This window comes from Carassius carassius, chromosome 3 (genome assembly GCF_963082965.1).
Source record: "Carassius carassius chromosome 3, fCarCar2.1, whole genome shotgun sequence".
Taxonomy (NCBI): Eukaryota; Metazoa; Chordata; class Actinopteri; order Cypriniformes; family Cyprinidae; genus Carassius; species Carassius carassius.
This window is the reverse complement of record NC_081757.1, coordinates 19,837,313-19,851,507: the sequence shown is the minus strand read 5'-3', so window position 1 is coordinate 19,851,507 and position 14,195 is coordinate 19,837,313. Positions and strand designations below refer to the sequence as shown.

At 35.1% G+C, this 14,195-nt stretch overlaps 1 protein-coding gene across 5 annotated transcripts in view; it reads left to right on the top strand.

Annotated features, from left to right (window-relative positions):
* The first annotated feature begins 2,508 nt into the window (after positions 1–2,508).
* The window catches only part of LOC132122651 (receptor-type tyrosine-protein phosphatase eta-like), a 30,904-nt gene continuing 19,217 nt past the window's right edge, over positions 2,509–14,195 (top strand). For 3 of the 5 annotated variants that reach the window (XM_059533025.1, XM_059533028.1, XM_059533018.1), the window contains exon 1: positions 2,509–2,717. In XM_059533025.1, the coding sequence (XP_059389008.1) occupies positions 2,649–2,717 (69 nt within the window). In that variant the 5' untranslated portion in view covers positions 2,509–2,648. The remainder of the gene's footprint in view (positions 2,718–14,195) is intronic. The other 2 variants (XM_059533027.1, XM_059533026.1) reach the window with 1 other exon arrangement.

Genomic DNA, 14,195 nt, shown 5'->3' with positions numbered 1-14,195 from the left:
GAAAGCTGGTATGGCTGCTACTGTGAGAAAATAGACAGATAGGCTGGTTGTGGTCTGTGCTTCTGTTTCTGTGGGAGAGGTGGCATAGAAACTGTCCTGACAGAGTCTAACTATAGGCCTACTTAAATTTATGCAAATGCATTGTATGTTCAAGCTTATATCGTTGGAAAGTAAGGATCCTCTGTTTTCAAGAAACTTTTCCAAATAATATTTAAAAGTATCTCCTTACACACACTTTTATGCACTCTTTGCTGATACTTGATTCCCTAACCTCATCCCACACTATGAGTCCTCAATTTTAGCAGTGTGCTATTACTTATATAGATTTATACCTGAAAATGAGGGACCTGAATATCATAACTGAACTATTCTATACCAGTAAATAATCACCCGGAACAAGCTAAAACAGCATTACAATAAAAAAACAACAACAACCCATACTAAAGCCAACTACTTACAACTGTTGTGGCAAGTTTTGCTAAACTAATTAGATTTTGTGGTTGTTTAAATTTTTTTTAAAATTTACACTTAGGTTTGAAAAATATGCAATCAAGCTTTTACAGACTAGTTTTTAGCACTACAAATAGTCGCCCATATTTTGCAAAAGAAGTTAGAGTTTTAAAAAATTGTTTAGTGCTGTGATCAGTGTGGTAAAAAAAAAAAAAAAAAAGATGCTTCTATTGTGAGCGGGGAGATAACAGTTTCACTGTTTCATCCACCAGCGATCTGAATGTATGACCACTTCCTGTTTAGTCATTGTGTTTGCCCTACTCTTTCTTGCTTTCTGTTACCCAGGAGACTAGTTCACTGAACAGGACTGAGACCCCCCTAAAAAAGAAAAACTGTTGCAAAACAGAGAACAGTGAAACACAAATCAGAGAAAACTGCACCCACAAGCATTTACAAAGAAACACTGTTATGGGGCTGATGTACCAAATCATCAAGATTGCTGCTGAGCTGTTCAGCTGAAACAAAAAGTAACTTACAGCTGTGAGAAAAAAAAGTTCTTGATTATCTAGATTTTTGCATAAATAGCTCCTAATGTGATCTGATGCTTGGAAGGGCATTTGGATTGATATATTATAAAGCTTTCTTTTTGAAATGCCTCTACAAATCATGGTTGATGACACTATCTCCTATAACCCTACGTGGGGTATTCAAAGACCCAGTCACTGTAAACATACTATAGTATGTTCTGGAAACAGCTGTATTGTACGATTGAATGATACCTCAAACATACTGGAATAATATGGAAATGTAATCTTTCAATCTAGTGCTTAGAAGCAGGAAACGCGAAAGTCCTAATTGACAAACAGGAAGGCTGAACTGCTGGGCTAAGTATTATGACACATAGTTCAATGAACTTTGCAACAAAACTACTGTTAAAATTTACAACACTGCTAATCAGACAATATTAACAAATACCCAATAAACTACTTTTTTTTTACCACAGAGATTTAAATAACTATTAATATTGAGATGGTTAGCAAGATTTTATTTTTTAGCAAGCTTTGAAACGTGTTGTGTGAAATGCTGTGAGGTGCAAATCTGTCATGTGAGGGTGTTACTTGATTTCCTCGGTTACTAACAAAAGTACCACTAACAAAAAACAATTAGTATTATGATATTGCAACCCAAATGCGTAATTATTTTTCAAATCAGGCTTCACTTGTCATTTATATCACAGAGTTCACATAGGCCAAATTTTTGACTGATGTTGATTCTTTAAGCCCATACTGTTTCATATTGCTTTGTAAGTGATGACTGATTATTGTGTTGCAGTTCCATGAAGAATTTAGATTTTGTTTTTGTTTTTCGTTTTTTGAGGAAGTGAATATGTAATTTAATACTTATGGATAAAACAAAGGCTTTATTACTTGATAACACAAATAATTTCTCTCTTAAAATATTATTGGTAATTCATGATGTGCAAACATTATAAATATTTATACATGAATAGTGAGTCCATTCTACTTTTATATGCATGTGCAGCTATTTCCATCCTACAAGCCCTCACTATTCTTGCAATCTGCCATTCAGTTTCACTTCATCTTAATTTTCAGTTTTTCTTGACCTGCTGTCTTAAAACTGCAGTTTATATTCTAAAATGTTATACTCTGATTAGCAGTTTCAAAGTCTTTTCCCATTCTCGGGGAATGCAGAAACTGATAAAACATTAGACCTGTAATTGGTTTGGATAAAATGATCTTTCAAAAGCATAAATTTTAATTAAAACTTGACTATACTTAAGGGAAATAGAAAAACAGGTGTAGATGCATCTGAACTCTGCACATCCGTGCTAACCCGATTAAAGCAAAGGTTATTTTTGCGAAGGTTCAACTTCCCTTGCCTGCTCAGACGCCTGCAACAGGACTTTAGAAAGGGTGAACGACGTCCGCTGGTGCCGTTATAAAAGTTACTATCTGGTTAAAGCCGAAAAAGACACGACAATGGGCGGGGCTAATCACTTCGTCCCTCCCCCATCACTCAGTGAAGAGAAAGAGAGTCAAGATGAGAAATGTTCAAAGCACCTGAAGCAGGAATCAGCAGCATCGTTTTCATCCTGTGCGATAGAAAGGTTTTCTAGATACAGAAGAAATTAACCAAATTATGAAATGACATAAATCTTTTGGTTTGTTTTTTGCACTATGGGTCAACATATTTTACTCCAATCCTGTGTCTTCCGTGCAACTGTCTTGTTTGCTGTTCTCGTCTCGGTAAGTTCTTTCTCTCTCTCTCTCTCTTAATTTTTCTTTATTGTTTTTAATCGCCGTGTTAAGTGTTGATGTTTAGATCCGTCTTCGTCTTCCTTTTTCAAAGTTGTTTCTTTAAAGTAGCAGTTAGTGTCGTGTCTGTTCAAATGAATCATGCTTGCTGGTGTGACTGAACCTCTTGAAGTTTCTGAAGTTCTCTTAAGAGTTTTAACTATAATTTAACGTCGTTTTGGAATTGTTTTATTGTACTTTTAAATATAATTAGTTACACTATATGACGTATAGTGCTAACATGATTTTATACGCGATAACAAGAAAAACACTATTATCTTCAGTTTATTTGAAAGGGAAATATAGGCAAATCGACACTTGTTGTCTTGGTTCGTGGAAAGTTGTCAATAACTTCTGTTCCTATTTACAAACTCTTCCCCAAAACTCTTGACCACGTGTACAGCTGTACATTAGTGCACAATAATGATGTTACAAACTGATTTTCCATCTAGGCCATCTATCTGCTTAATAAATATGAATAAGATGCCTGGCATCAGCGGCTTTTAATGATTCATGTTGAATTAAAGTATGTGCGAACATTTTCCATTATGTTCTCTTAAAACAGAAGTGCAACCCTAATCTATGCAAATTTCTTAGTTTCATCACATCACAGTCGTTTTGCTTTGGTGTGACAGCAGGACATTAGGGTTTGTCCTGACAGTGCTAATAAAGCACTCAATAAGAATAAATGTTTCTCTTATTTTCAGTCACCTCACCCAATTACAGGATTCTGACCCAAATTTCTCCATGTGTAGATGTGATAGTGTCATGATATAATGTTTTACATGAAGTCTGCTTCTTATGTGTCGTTGTATATAACCGTCACCTTTGAAGTAGTGTCTTTGTAAAACTTACACCAATAACCTCATTAGATGCTGGTGTAACTGGGTGGAGACGTCATGGACAGTTTTGTCCAAACTTAGATAAGGCCTGTTATTTTAAGGACTGGCCTGCACTGATTCACAAGAAACCAAATGATGATTCCACTGCCTGATATGGAGGAAATCTCTTCTCTCCTCTTGCGCAGATATGCATGCCAAATGGCATTAATCCTTGATGTGCAGCAGTTAACACCACTAGGAAAGTACAATGTTTTACATGAATGTCTCATGAAAATAATGCTTGGCCCATTTAGGAAGAATAAACCGCTGTGGGCAGTAGAGGAGAAAAGGGGAAACTGTGACATAGAGCTGCGGAACAGGGAAAAGAGAACGGTCTAGATCCCCACCTCCTACCCCCACCGTTCCCTCTCTCATTTCTAATCACAGCAGCCATCTGTAGAGTTTACCATTATTATGGGTGGTGTTGCTATTTGAAGAAGTATTTTCACAGAGACATTTTTTTTGTTTGGTCATACACTAGGCCATTTTGGCTGATGGATGAATAAATTGATGTGCATATTATACACATGCTGAGGTATACACATGAATTAAAAATGAGTCATAGGAGACACAGGACAAATATTCTATTATTGGTAATTATTTAGGGGATTAGTTTCATTAAGTTGAAATTTCTGGTCAAGCATCAAAAACATTTATACCCAAGTATATTGAGCTGAACGTAGAATTGATCTTCATGTGATTGTCTTGGTTTGTTTGTTTGTTTTAATATAAATACAATTTTTTTTTATTTTAGCAGAACTAATTCATTGTATACTAACTTTGTTATGTTGCTGTATTCATCTATCTGTCTTCCATACTAGAGTTTTTTCCATCAGGCCAAAACTTTAATTAAATGTATGTATTATAACAGAATTTGGTGTGCATTATTTACAAAAATAAAATAAAATATACTGAAAAAAAAGTAAATTACAAGATGTTTTGCTCATAAAATTCCCACAGCATTGCATTTACACTGACAATATTTCCATAGTCAAGTTTTGTCTAGTGTTTTTCTGTCAGCCATTTAAAATCACAACAACGTTACATTTGTGAATAGATTTGCTTCTTTTACAGTTCATTAACTAAATTAGATGATGTGACAGGATACAGCAAATAAAGTAACAACAAATACAATTTCTAAATCACTATCAAAAACAGTACTTTATCGCCATGTTTTTATGAATTATTCTGTACATGGTATATATGTCACATATGGTATGTCTCCGCCACAAAGTTTTTTTAATTAGTACTGTACAATATGTTAACAGTTTAAACATACTGTAATGTTTTATGTGCTCATTTTAATGCATAATGTTTATCTTTGTTTACATTTTAGGAATGCTTTGTCTTTACAGTATATAGTGACTGTAGATTAAAATTAGGTGTCCTCACATAATCTATTTTTAAACCACTCATAATTTATTTACACACACACACACACACACACACACACACACACACACACTCATTGTTGTTGTTTTTTGTAGATGACTTTGTTTAAAGAAAACATGTATTAGATGAAATTTGTATTTTTTTTAATACAAGTCTAAAATATATTTTTTAATGTAAAATATGAAGTATTTTTATACTACTATATCTGTAATTTTTTTGATAGCTTAACTAGCTACATTTTTGAGTAGCTTTGAGGCTCAGTGGTGCTCACCGCTTAAACAAGAAAGTAAATAAAAAAACAGAAGCTCTGCCTGAATTGTGCAACGTACTTGAAAACGTGCTTCATTTCTAAAGTTTGGAATTTTAGTACATTTCCCCAAGTTTGGAAATTCAGTCATCTGTGAGATAAAGCTCATCTCTGTGCCTTCCCAAAAATGCTTGTGTCCAGTTGTGTATATAATGCCCTCTTGTAGAAGGATTCTGTCCTGTTCCAGGGAGGAATAGATTAGACACACACACTCACAGAGTTCTGTGTTCAATGTAAATTTTGGTCCATTCATTCACATTCAATGGGTTATTGTATGTCACAGCTAGTTGAAATGCACACAAACTTGAAATGTCAGGCATCATAAAATTGCGTAAGTCATAAATAAACAGATAATGTAGCATTTATGCTTATATGCCATTAAAGTTGAATTGTCAGAATGCTGCTGTCGATATATGCTACTCTTTTGCAAAGGAAAGACAATGCAATGTATAAATAATTAGCAAATTAAAAAAGTATTTATTGTTCTGGTCATTAGATGAATTATACATTTATTTCTTCTGTAAAAACACTTGTGTGCATTTGTTTATCAGTTTTAAACTGTCATTCATGTAGTTGTTAGTCTGTCATGTAGTGTCTCATTTCCTGTTCTGTCTACCCAACATATCTCACCCTTCACTTCTCTTACTCTTGTCAAGAAAAACTCTGTAGTCTTTAGTAAAAAAACATTTACACAGAAGTTCAAACACACTGTACATGCACCTCTCTCTCAGGCATACACGCATCGAAATTTGAAACACCCACTCAGAGGTGTGTTTATGTGAGGTAGCCTTTCATCATAGCTGGGGAAAGATTGTAGGTTTATCTGTGTATTGCCCCGGATGGACAAGTAACAGCAACATGCAAATACAGTGTCTGTCGCTGTGTATTTGCATGCATTTAATAGCTGTAAAAGGCCTTGTAGCTCAATAGGAAGAACAGGGCTCTTATACAATCTGCAGTGATGCAAATCTGGAGTGGAACTTGAGCACAGGCACATCACAAACGATTCGTTTGATTTGTTTAGTGTTTGATTTCTCAGTTCTGTGTACATGCACTAGTACTGTACGTGTGACAGACTTTACTGTATTACAGTAATGCTACAGTCTTTAACAGTCTATAACACCGCTGGAGGGTTAACACTTGTTTCTACAGACAGATGTGATGATCTTTGGAGCTCTCTGATGGGAACAGTTCTCTAACAAAGCAGGGGGTGTTGCTTAAACAGCTCTTGTCTCAATTCGAAATGAAGAAGTTTGAGGCTTTTTTTTTTTTAAGTGATATTCTGACACATATTGGACATTCTCAGAGAACAACTTCAAAACTGCTGAAACGTGTTTAACCTCAAAGACTGAATGTCACCGCCTGCTTTCGGTACTGTAACTCCAGATGCAGCATTTACTTTATACTCACTTTTGAAATTATGTTTGCTGCTGTGTATTACCAAATGAGTGCATCTCATTTGAACAAAATTTTAGTGCCATTAGTCTGGTCACATGTACTTTAAAAGCTGGACCAATGTAATAATGTAATTTAAAAAAAAATATATGGTAAATGCTTTATTCTGACTAAAATCACATCAGGCCTAATATAAATTCTACTTTTAGTACTTTGGTAGTAAAAGTTGTATATATCATAGAAGGCCTGTATCTATCTTTGTTTTTTGTATGTTGTTTAAAATTGTTTGGTTGTACATATTCTTCTAGTTCGATTAGTGTAATATCTGGACAAAAGCATTATACAGTATACTAGAGCAGGAGTGCCTAACCCTGCTCCTGGAAAGTTCAGCTCCAATCCTAGTCAAACACACCTGAAGCAACTAATTAAGGTCTTCAGGATTAAGTCAGGTGTGTTTGATTAGGGTTGGAGCTAAACTTGAGATCGCCAGGAGCAGAGTTGGATACCCCTGTAGAGTCAGCGGAAATGAAGTGGCATTCTGGGTAAGGCCTCTTTCCTGTGGGCAGTGCAAGGGCTGATCTGTAGGGCTGCAGATAAGAAAAGAATCCATAGAAACATGAGTGTGTGTGTATGAGCAATGCACTATTAAATACAAATGGGAAAAAGGCAATTTCAGTTCCAGAGCTTGTCATTTTCATTAGTACAGTTGTAAGCTGCAGGTATTAGGGTAACATATTGGGTATAATGTACACTGTAAAATTGAATCATGGGTCTTGAAATTTTCTTTGAAAAAAATGGTGATAATTAAAAATAAAGTTCATTTTATTGAAGACATTGTGGTTCAGTGTTGTATAGAAATATTGAGAACTTTTAATAAAACCAGTTTTAATCCCCCCCTTAACTGTCACCCCCCATTTTTTAAATAGGCATTAAAGTGCACTATCCAAGCTTAAATTGCTGTAATTTGTTAACACTTTGGAATATAAACATAAGGTTGGTCTCTTTTTAAAGATTTTTAGCAGATTTTGGCAAAAGTGGAATTTTCAAAAAATTGAAGTATCAAAAAGTTATAGAAATTTAAATGTACAGTCGTGGCCAAAAGTTTTGAGAATTACATAAATATTGGAAATTGGAAAAGTTGCTGCTTAAGTTTTTATAATAGCAATTTTCATATACTCCAGAATGTTATGAAGAGTGATCAGATGAATTGCATAGTCCTTCTTTGCCATGAAAATTAACTTAATCCCAAAAAAACCTTTCCACTGCATTTCATTGCTGTCATTAAAGGACCTGCTGAGATCATTTCAGTAATCGTCTTGTTAACTCAGGTGAGAATGTTGATGAGCACAAGGCTGGAGATCATTATGTCAGGCTGATTGGGTTAGAATGGCAGACTTGACATGTTAAAAGGAGGGTGATGCTTGAAATCATTGTTCTTCCATTGTTAACCATAGTGACCTGCAAAGAAACGCGCGCACCATCATTGCGTTGCATAAAAATGGCTTCACAGGCAAGGATATTGTGGCTACTAAGATTGCACCTAAATCAACAATTTATAGGATCATCAAGAACTTTAAGGAAAGAGGTTCAATTCTTGTAAAGAAGGCTTCAGGGCGTCCAAGAAAGTCCAGCAAGCGCCAGGATCGTCTCCTAAAGAGAATTCAGCTGCGGGATCGGAGTGCCACCAGTGCAGAGCTTGCTCAGGAATGGCAGCAGGCAGGTGTGAGCGCATCTGCACGCACAGTGAGGCCAAGACTTTTGGAAGATGGCCTGGTGTCAAGAAGGGCAGCAAAGAAGCCACTTCTCTCCAAAAAAAACATCAGGGACAGATTGATCTTCTGCAGAAAGTATAGTGAATGGACTGCTGAGGACTGGGGCAAAGTCATATTCTCTGATGAAGCCCCTTTCCGATTGTTTGGGGCATCTGGAAAAAGGCTTGTCCGGAGAAGAAAAGGTGAGCGCTACCATCAGTCCTGTGTCATGCCAACAGTAAAGCATCCTGACACCATTCATGTGTGGGGTTGCTTCTCATCCAAGGGAGTGGGCTCACTCACAATTCTGCCCAAAAACACAGCCATGAATAAAGAATGGTACCAAAACACCCTCCAAAAGCAACTTCTTCCAACAATCCAACAACAGTTTGGTGAAGAACAATGCATTTTCCAGCACGATGGAGCACCGTGCCATAAGGCAAAAGTGAGAACTAAGTGGCTCGGGGACCAGAATGTTGAAATTTTGGGTCCATGGCCTGGAAACTCCCCAGATCTTAATCCCATTGAGAACTTGTGGTCAATCCTCAAGAGACGGGTGGACAAACAAAAACCCACTAATTCTGACAAACTCCAAGAAGTGATTATGAAAGAATGGGTTGCTATCAGTCAGGATTTGGCTCAGAAGTTGATTGAGAGCATGCCCAGTCGAATTGCAGAGGTCCTGAAAAAGAACGGCCAACATTGCAAATACTGACTCTGTGCATAAATGTCATGTAATTGTCGATAAAAGCCTTTGAAACTATAATTATATTTCAGTACATCACAGAAACAACTGAAACAAAGATCTAAAAGCAGTTTAGCAACGTTTTGAAAACTAATATTTATGTAATTCTCAAAACTTTTGGCCACGACTGTACTGTAAATATGCGCTATATTAATTGTATTTTATTTTATTTATTGTAAATATTTTACATAAAATGGGAGTCATCAAAACTATTTAGAATTTTGCTTAATACATTTTTCTCTAGATTTCTCTGTGAATTTTACTTTTATCTCAAAATAACCACCAAATATGAAATACCAAATATGAAATCCTGAGACTCAGACCTTTCCAATGATATGTTTGTGACCAAGATTATAAACAGTTTTGGTTCTAGAAGACCGTAATGCATTATGTTTTATGACACTTGACCCTGCCCACTAAAGGGGGAGGTGACCACCATTAGATTTTAAAGTACCATTTCCATGGTAAAGCAATGTATGAGTTCAAAATGGTTTTCTCAGGATGGGCTTCTAAGCTTTCAAATGATATATGATTTATGATGATTACTAAAAGATTTTATAGAGAAAAAGACAACAACAAAAAAGAGTGCCAAGCGTCCCACAGGTGGGACGGTGACAGTTATAATGAAACCTTGAATTGAGGAACGGATTAAACTGAAAAAAAAAGAAAGGATAACTATAAATGTTAAGAGCTTAAACTTAAAGCTCCACTTTACAGAGTTATTATTATTAATGGTGATTGTTAGTTTCCAGCATGCTTTGCATATGGCTGAATAAGGAGAGTAAATTTTGAAATTAAGTGCTAATTTATGTGTATTTGAGTAAAGGGAAACATCCATTAATATTAAATATTCCGTTTCACATTTAAAATTATGTTATGTTGAAGTTTCTATCACTACCATTGTGCAGAAGAGTAGAGCTTAATTATGGAGAACTGTATGTAATGCCACTAAGAGGCTTGATGCTTGGATGCTTTGTTCAGTGAGCTGTAGCTTTGCTAATGTAAAGTTTTTTTTATTTCTACTTGAGCTGTCTGGCTGTATACAATGTTTAACTGTACAAAATAATTATAAATACAAACACAATCCGGCCTTACTCAAAATCACAGGCTTTTGAGAATAGACTTAAAATAAATGAGCAGATTTCATCATTAAATTCATTGTGATAAATTAAATATATATATATATTTATTATTATTTATTTATTTATTTATTTATTTATTTATTTATTTATTTTATATATAATTATTGATTTTACACGATTTTGTTCCCGGTAGATTCCTTTGAAAAATCAAGCCTTAAAAACTACTCGATATTATTCGTATTATTGTTACTGTAATGTTTAAAGTAGATTTACAGTGTGTACATGTATTCATTTGGTGTGTTAAAAATATTTTTCTAGAAATATTCCTTTAAGATTATTGAAGATGATTTTAAATAGTAATTTATGAGTAATATCTAACGTAAACATTTTAATGTAAATCTAGTCTCTCTTTTTTCCTCTTTTGGGAAAATATAGAAATGTTATCATTTTATCTTTTGCTGACAGAACAAATGAGAATTCAAAAAATATTTTTGTTTTAGTTTCTGTTCAACATTCACTGAAGTTTACCCAGCTATGATATGATGAACCCGAAATGTGAAAAGGGTCCATTGGCTAGTGATGCGTGTGGTTTACATGCATCACTAGACATTTGAAAATAGTCATTTAGTTTCAACAGTTAAGTTGCTGTAGATCTAATTTGCGCACCAGTTCCTTATTCTGATTATTCTTTTATTTACATAATAACTTCCTTAATGGACAACTGAATTTCCATTCTGCCATGTCTGTTGTTTTGGCTTTGACATGATGTCAAGAATACTGCATGTCTCTTACCAGGAATTAATAAATTCAAAGCTTAGACGGGACAGTGTTTGTATAGCGTTTAAGTTGTGTTTAAAGTCAGTCTTCATAAAAAGCATAGTTCACCATAGACTCTGTATAAGCCTATGCCAACTGGTACACTCAATAAATGAGAGCTTGTGTTCTTGTAGCCTTCAGTTGTGTGTTCAAAAAGACCAGCGTCCTTTTTCTTGTCAACTGATTGTTCAACAAGGAAGAGTGGGGTAAATTGACCCACCCCTGTATCTTGGACTGTGAAAAGGAAAAACACCGGAGTAGAAGGAACCCATTTTCTTAAAAAAAAAAGTTTTCTGGCTACTAGTCAAATTAAAATGTGTGCATAACAGATGTTATGGATGTTACATCAAAGGCAATTTTAAACTGGTCTAAAAATATTTAACGTGTATTGGTGATTCAGCAACATTAAAACCAGGCAAATCTAAATATTAGCTTGAATTGACCACATGCACAGAGCACTATTTAGAACTTCCTGTTAAAGATAAGCCAGCTCGTAGTCTTCCAATGAAGCTCATTTTATTTGTGCTGTACATAGTTAGAGACTCTCACAGAAACCTCTTCTGCTTCATTCTTCTCAGAAACCGAGAAAACAAAACAATTGCAGAACCATAAATATTGATAGTGGAATTAACATACAGTTTCATGTTATTAAAGAACATATAATGTCTGGTAATCCCTGGAAAGGTCCCAGACACATAAATGTAAGTTTGAATGCTGTAAAATAAACACTATCATAACTGTAGGCAGTCAGGCTAATCTCTTAAACGACATTGTGATGGTATTCTCGATTAATCAATATCTTACCTTCATAGACATGAAAACATTTGTAAAATCTTATAAAATTGTAAAGCCTTTATTTCTCACCTATGTGCAGTAAGATTCACTTTTCATTCATGAAGAGGACATGAAGATATGTGCCAAAAACGTGTCTCTTGGTGAAAAATAAAGACTTTTTAAGACTAAAATGAAATTATCATTATAACCACGAGAATGGCAGCTACCATCTCAACTCCCTATTTTGTTTCATGTCTATTGATTTATTATAAAATAAATATTATAACTAATTTAGTACTTTACCGCACTGAAGTATAAAGTATTGCAAGTGCAGGAAGTCACAAAGTCATGTGTCATTTAAATAAATAAGGCCAGACAACAGCCTATAATGCCGAATTATTTAAATACCCATATAGTTAAATACAAATTAAATGAAGTGGTATAACAATTGAATGCATTCAATATTTTTAAATGTTTAGATTTAATTTAATAATTACATTGTTTTATCCAACACAAACTTGTTGCTGCTGTAGTTTTGTGAGTCTAAATTTAGTCTGAATCACTTAATGCACAGCTTTATTTTGACATAGTCTCGTCAGATGATTCATTGCTTGCCACTGTCAATCATAACAATTACTCACAGCATGATTTAACGGATTCCCTCGCATAAATCAAACATTTGTGTTTGTCATTCCTGAAGTGGTATATGTGGACATTTGGTCCTCTTAGACTAATGGATTATGTTGAGAAACCGAGCAAAGGGCACTCCCCTTATGGCACAGTAGCTACAGTTGACTGGAAATGACTGAGCTGGCTTATCTAAAACTAGGAAGTAATTGTGCATATGGTCAGTTGGTAAGCTAGTTAGTTTCGTCCAAAATGGCAGCTATAGGGCAAAGTGTGGAGTAAGTTGAGCCAGCATTTTAACTTACCCCACCATAAGGCACTGAAGTTAAGTTAAATCTACTTGTATTTTTTAATGTGATGTTACATAACTGGTTTAGTTTAGAATTTACAGTGGGTAAAATAAGTATTGAACATATCTCAGTTAATATATTTTTAAAGGTGCTGTTGACATATTTTCACCAGATGTCTCTGTAGCAACTCAAGTAATCCATACATACAAAGAAAACAATACAAATGAATTCAGAAATTAAGTTCTGTGTAATAAAGTAGAATGAAACAGGGAAAATCTATCAGTAATTTGAAAGCAATCCTAGTCATTGGAAATTAATATTAGCTGTTTAAGTCCCAACTGATGGCCTGTAAAAAGGTTTCTCATAACCAACGTGTCACACAAGAAACATTTCATGATGGGTTAAAGCAAGAGCTCTCTCAAGACCTTTTCAAGACTCTCAAGAAAAACATACTACTGGCATTGGTTACAGAAGGATTTCTATACTCCTGAATATTCCAGTCAGCACTGTTAGGGCCGTAATCCGGAAGTGGAAAGAACATCATTTTTCCATAAACCAGCCACGACCAGGTGATCCTCACAAGATTTCTGACAGAGCAGTTAAACTAATTATCAGAAGAGTTGTCCAAGAGCCAACCATCACTTGTAGAGATCTCCAGAAAGACCTGAATTAGCATGTAAAATGGTTTCAAGGAAAACAATAAGTAATGCACTCAACTGCTGTGGCCTGTATACACGCTCGCCACGCAAAACTCTATTGCTGAAGAAAAACATGCTGAAGCTCGTTTAAAATTTTCTGCACACCATTTTGACAAGCCTGTGAAATACTGGGAAAATATATTGTGGTCAGATGAGACAAAAGTTGTACTCTTTGGATGCCGTAATACACACCATGTTTGGAGGTCAAAGGGCACTGCACATCACCCAAAACATCATGGTGTAGCACTGGCAAAAATCATATAATTGAAGGAAGGATGAATGGAAAAATGTAGCCAGACATTATTGATATAAATCTGCAGGATGATGAAAGAAGGGTGGACGTTCCAGCGAGACAATGATCCCAAACACAGCCAGGGAAACTCTCAGTTGATATCAGAGAAAGAAACTAAAGCTGCTAGAATGGCCAGCCAATCTCCTGACTTGAATCCAATAGAAAATCTATGGAAAGACTACAGATTAGTTCATAGAAGAGGCCCACAGAAGACCCTTCAAGATATGAAGAATGTTTGTGTGGAAGAATGGGCCAAAATCACACCTGAGCAATGCATGCCACTAGTTTCTCCAAATAGGAGGCATATTGAAGCCGTTACCAACAAAGACTTTTGTACAACGTAATAAATACATTTTCAGTAAGTGTTTTCAATACTTTTT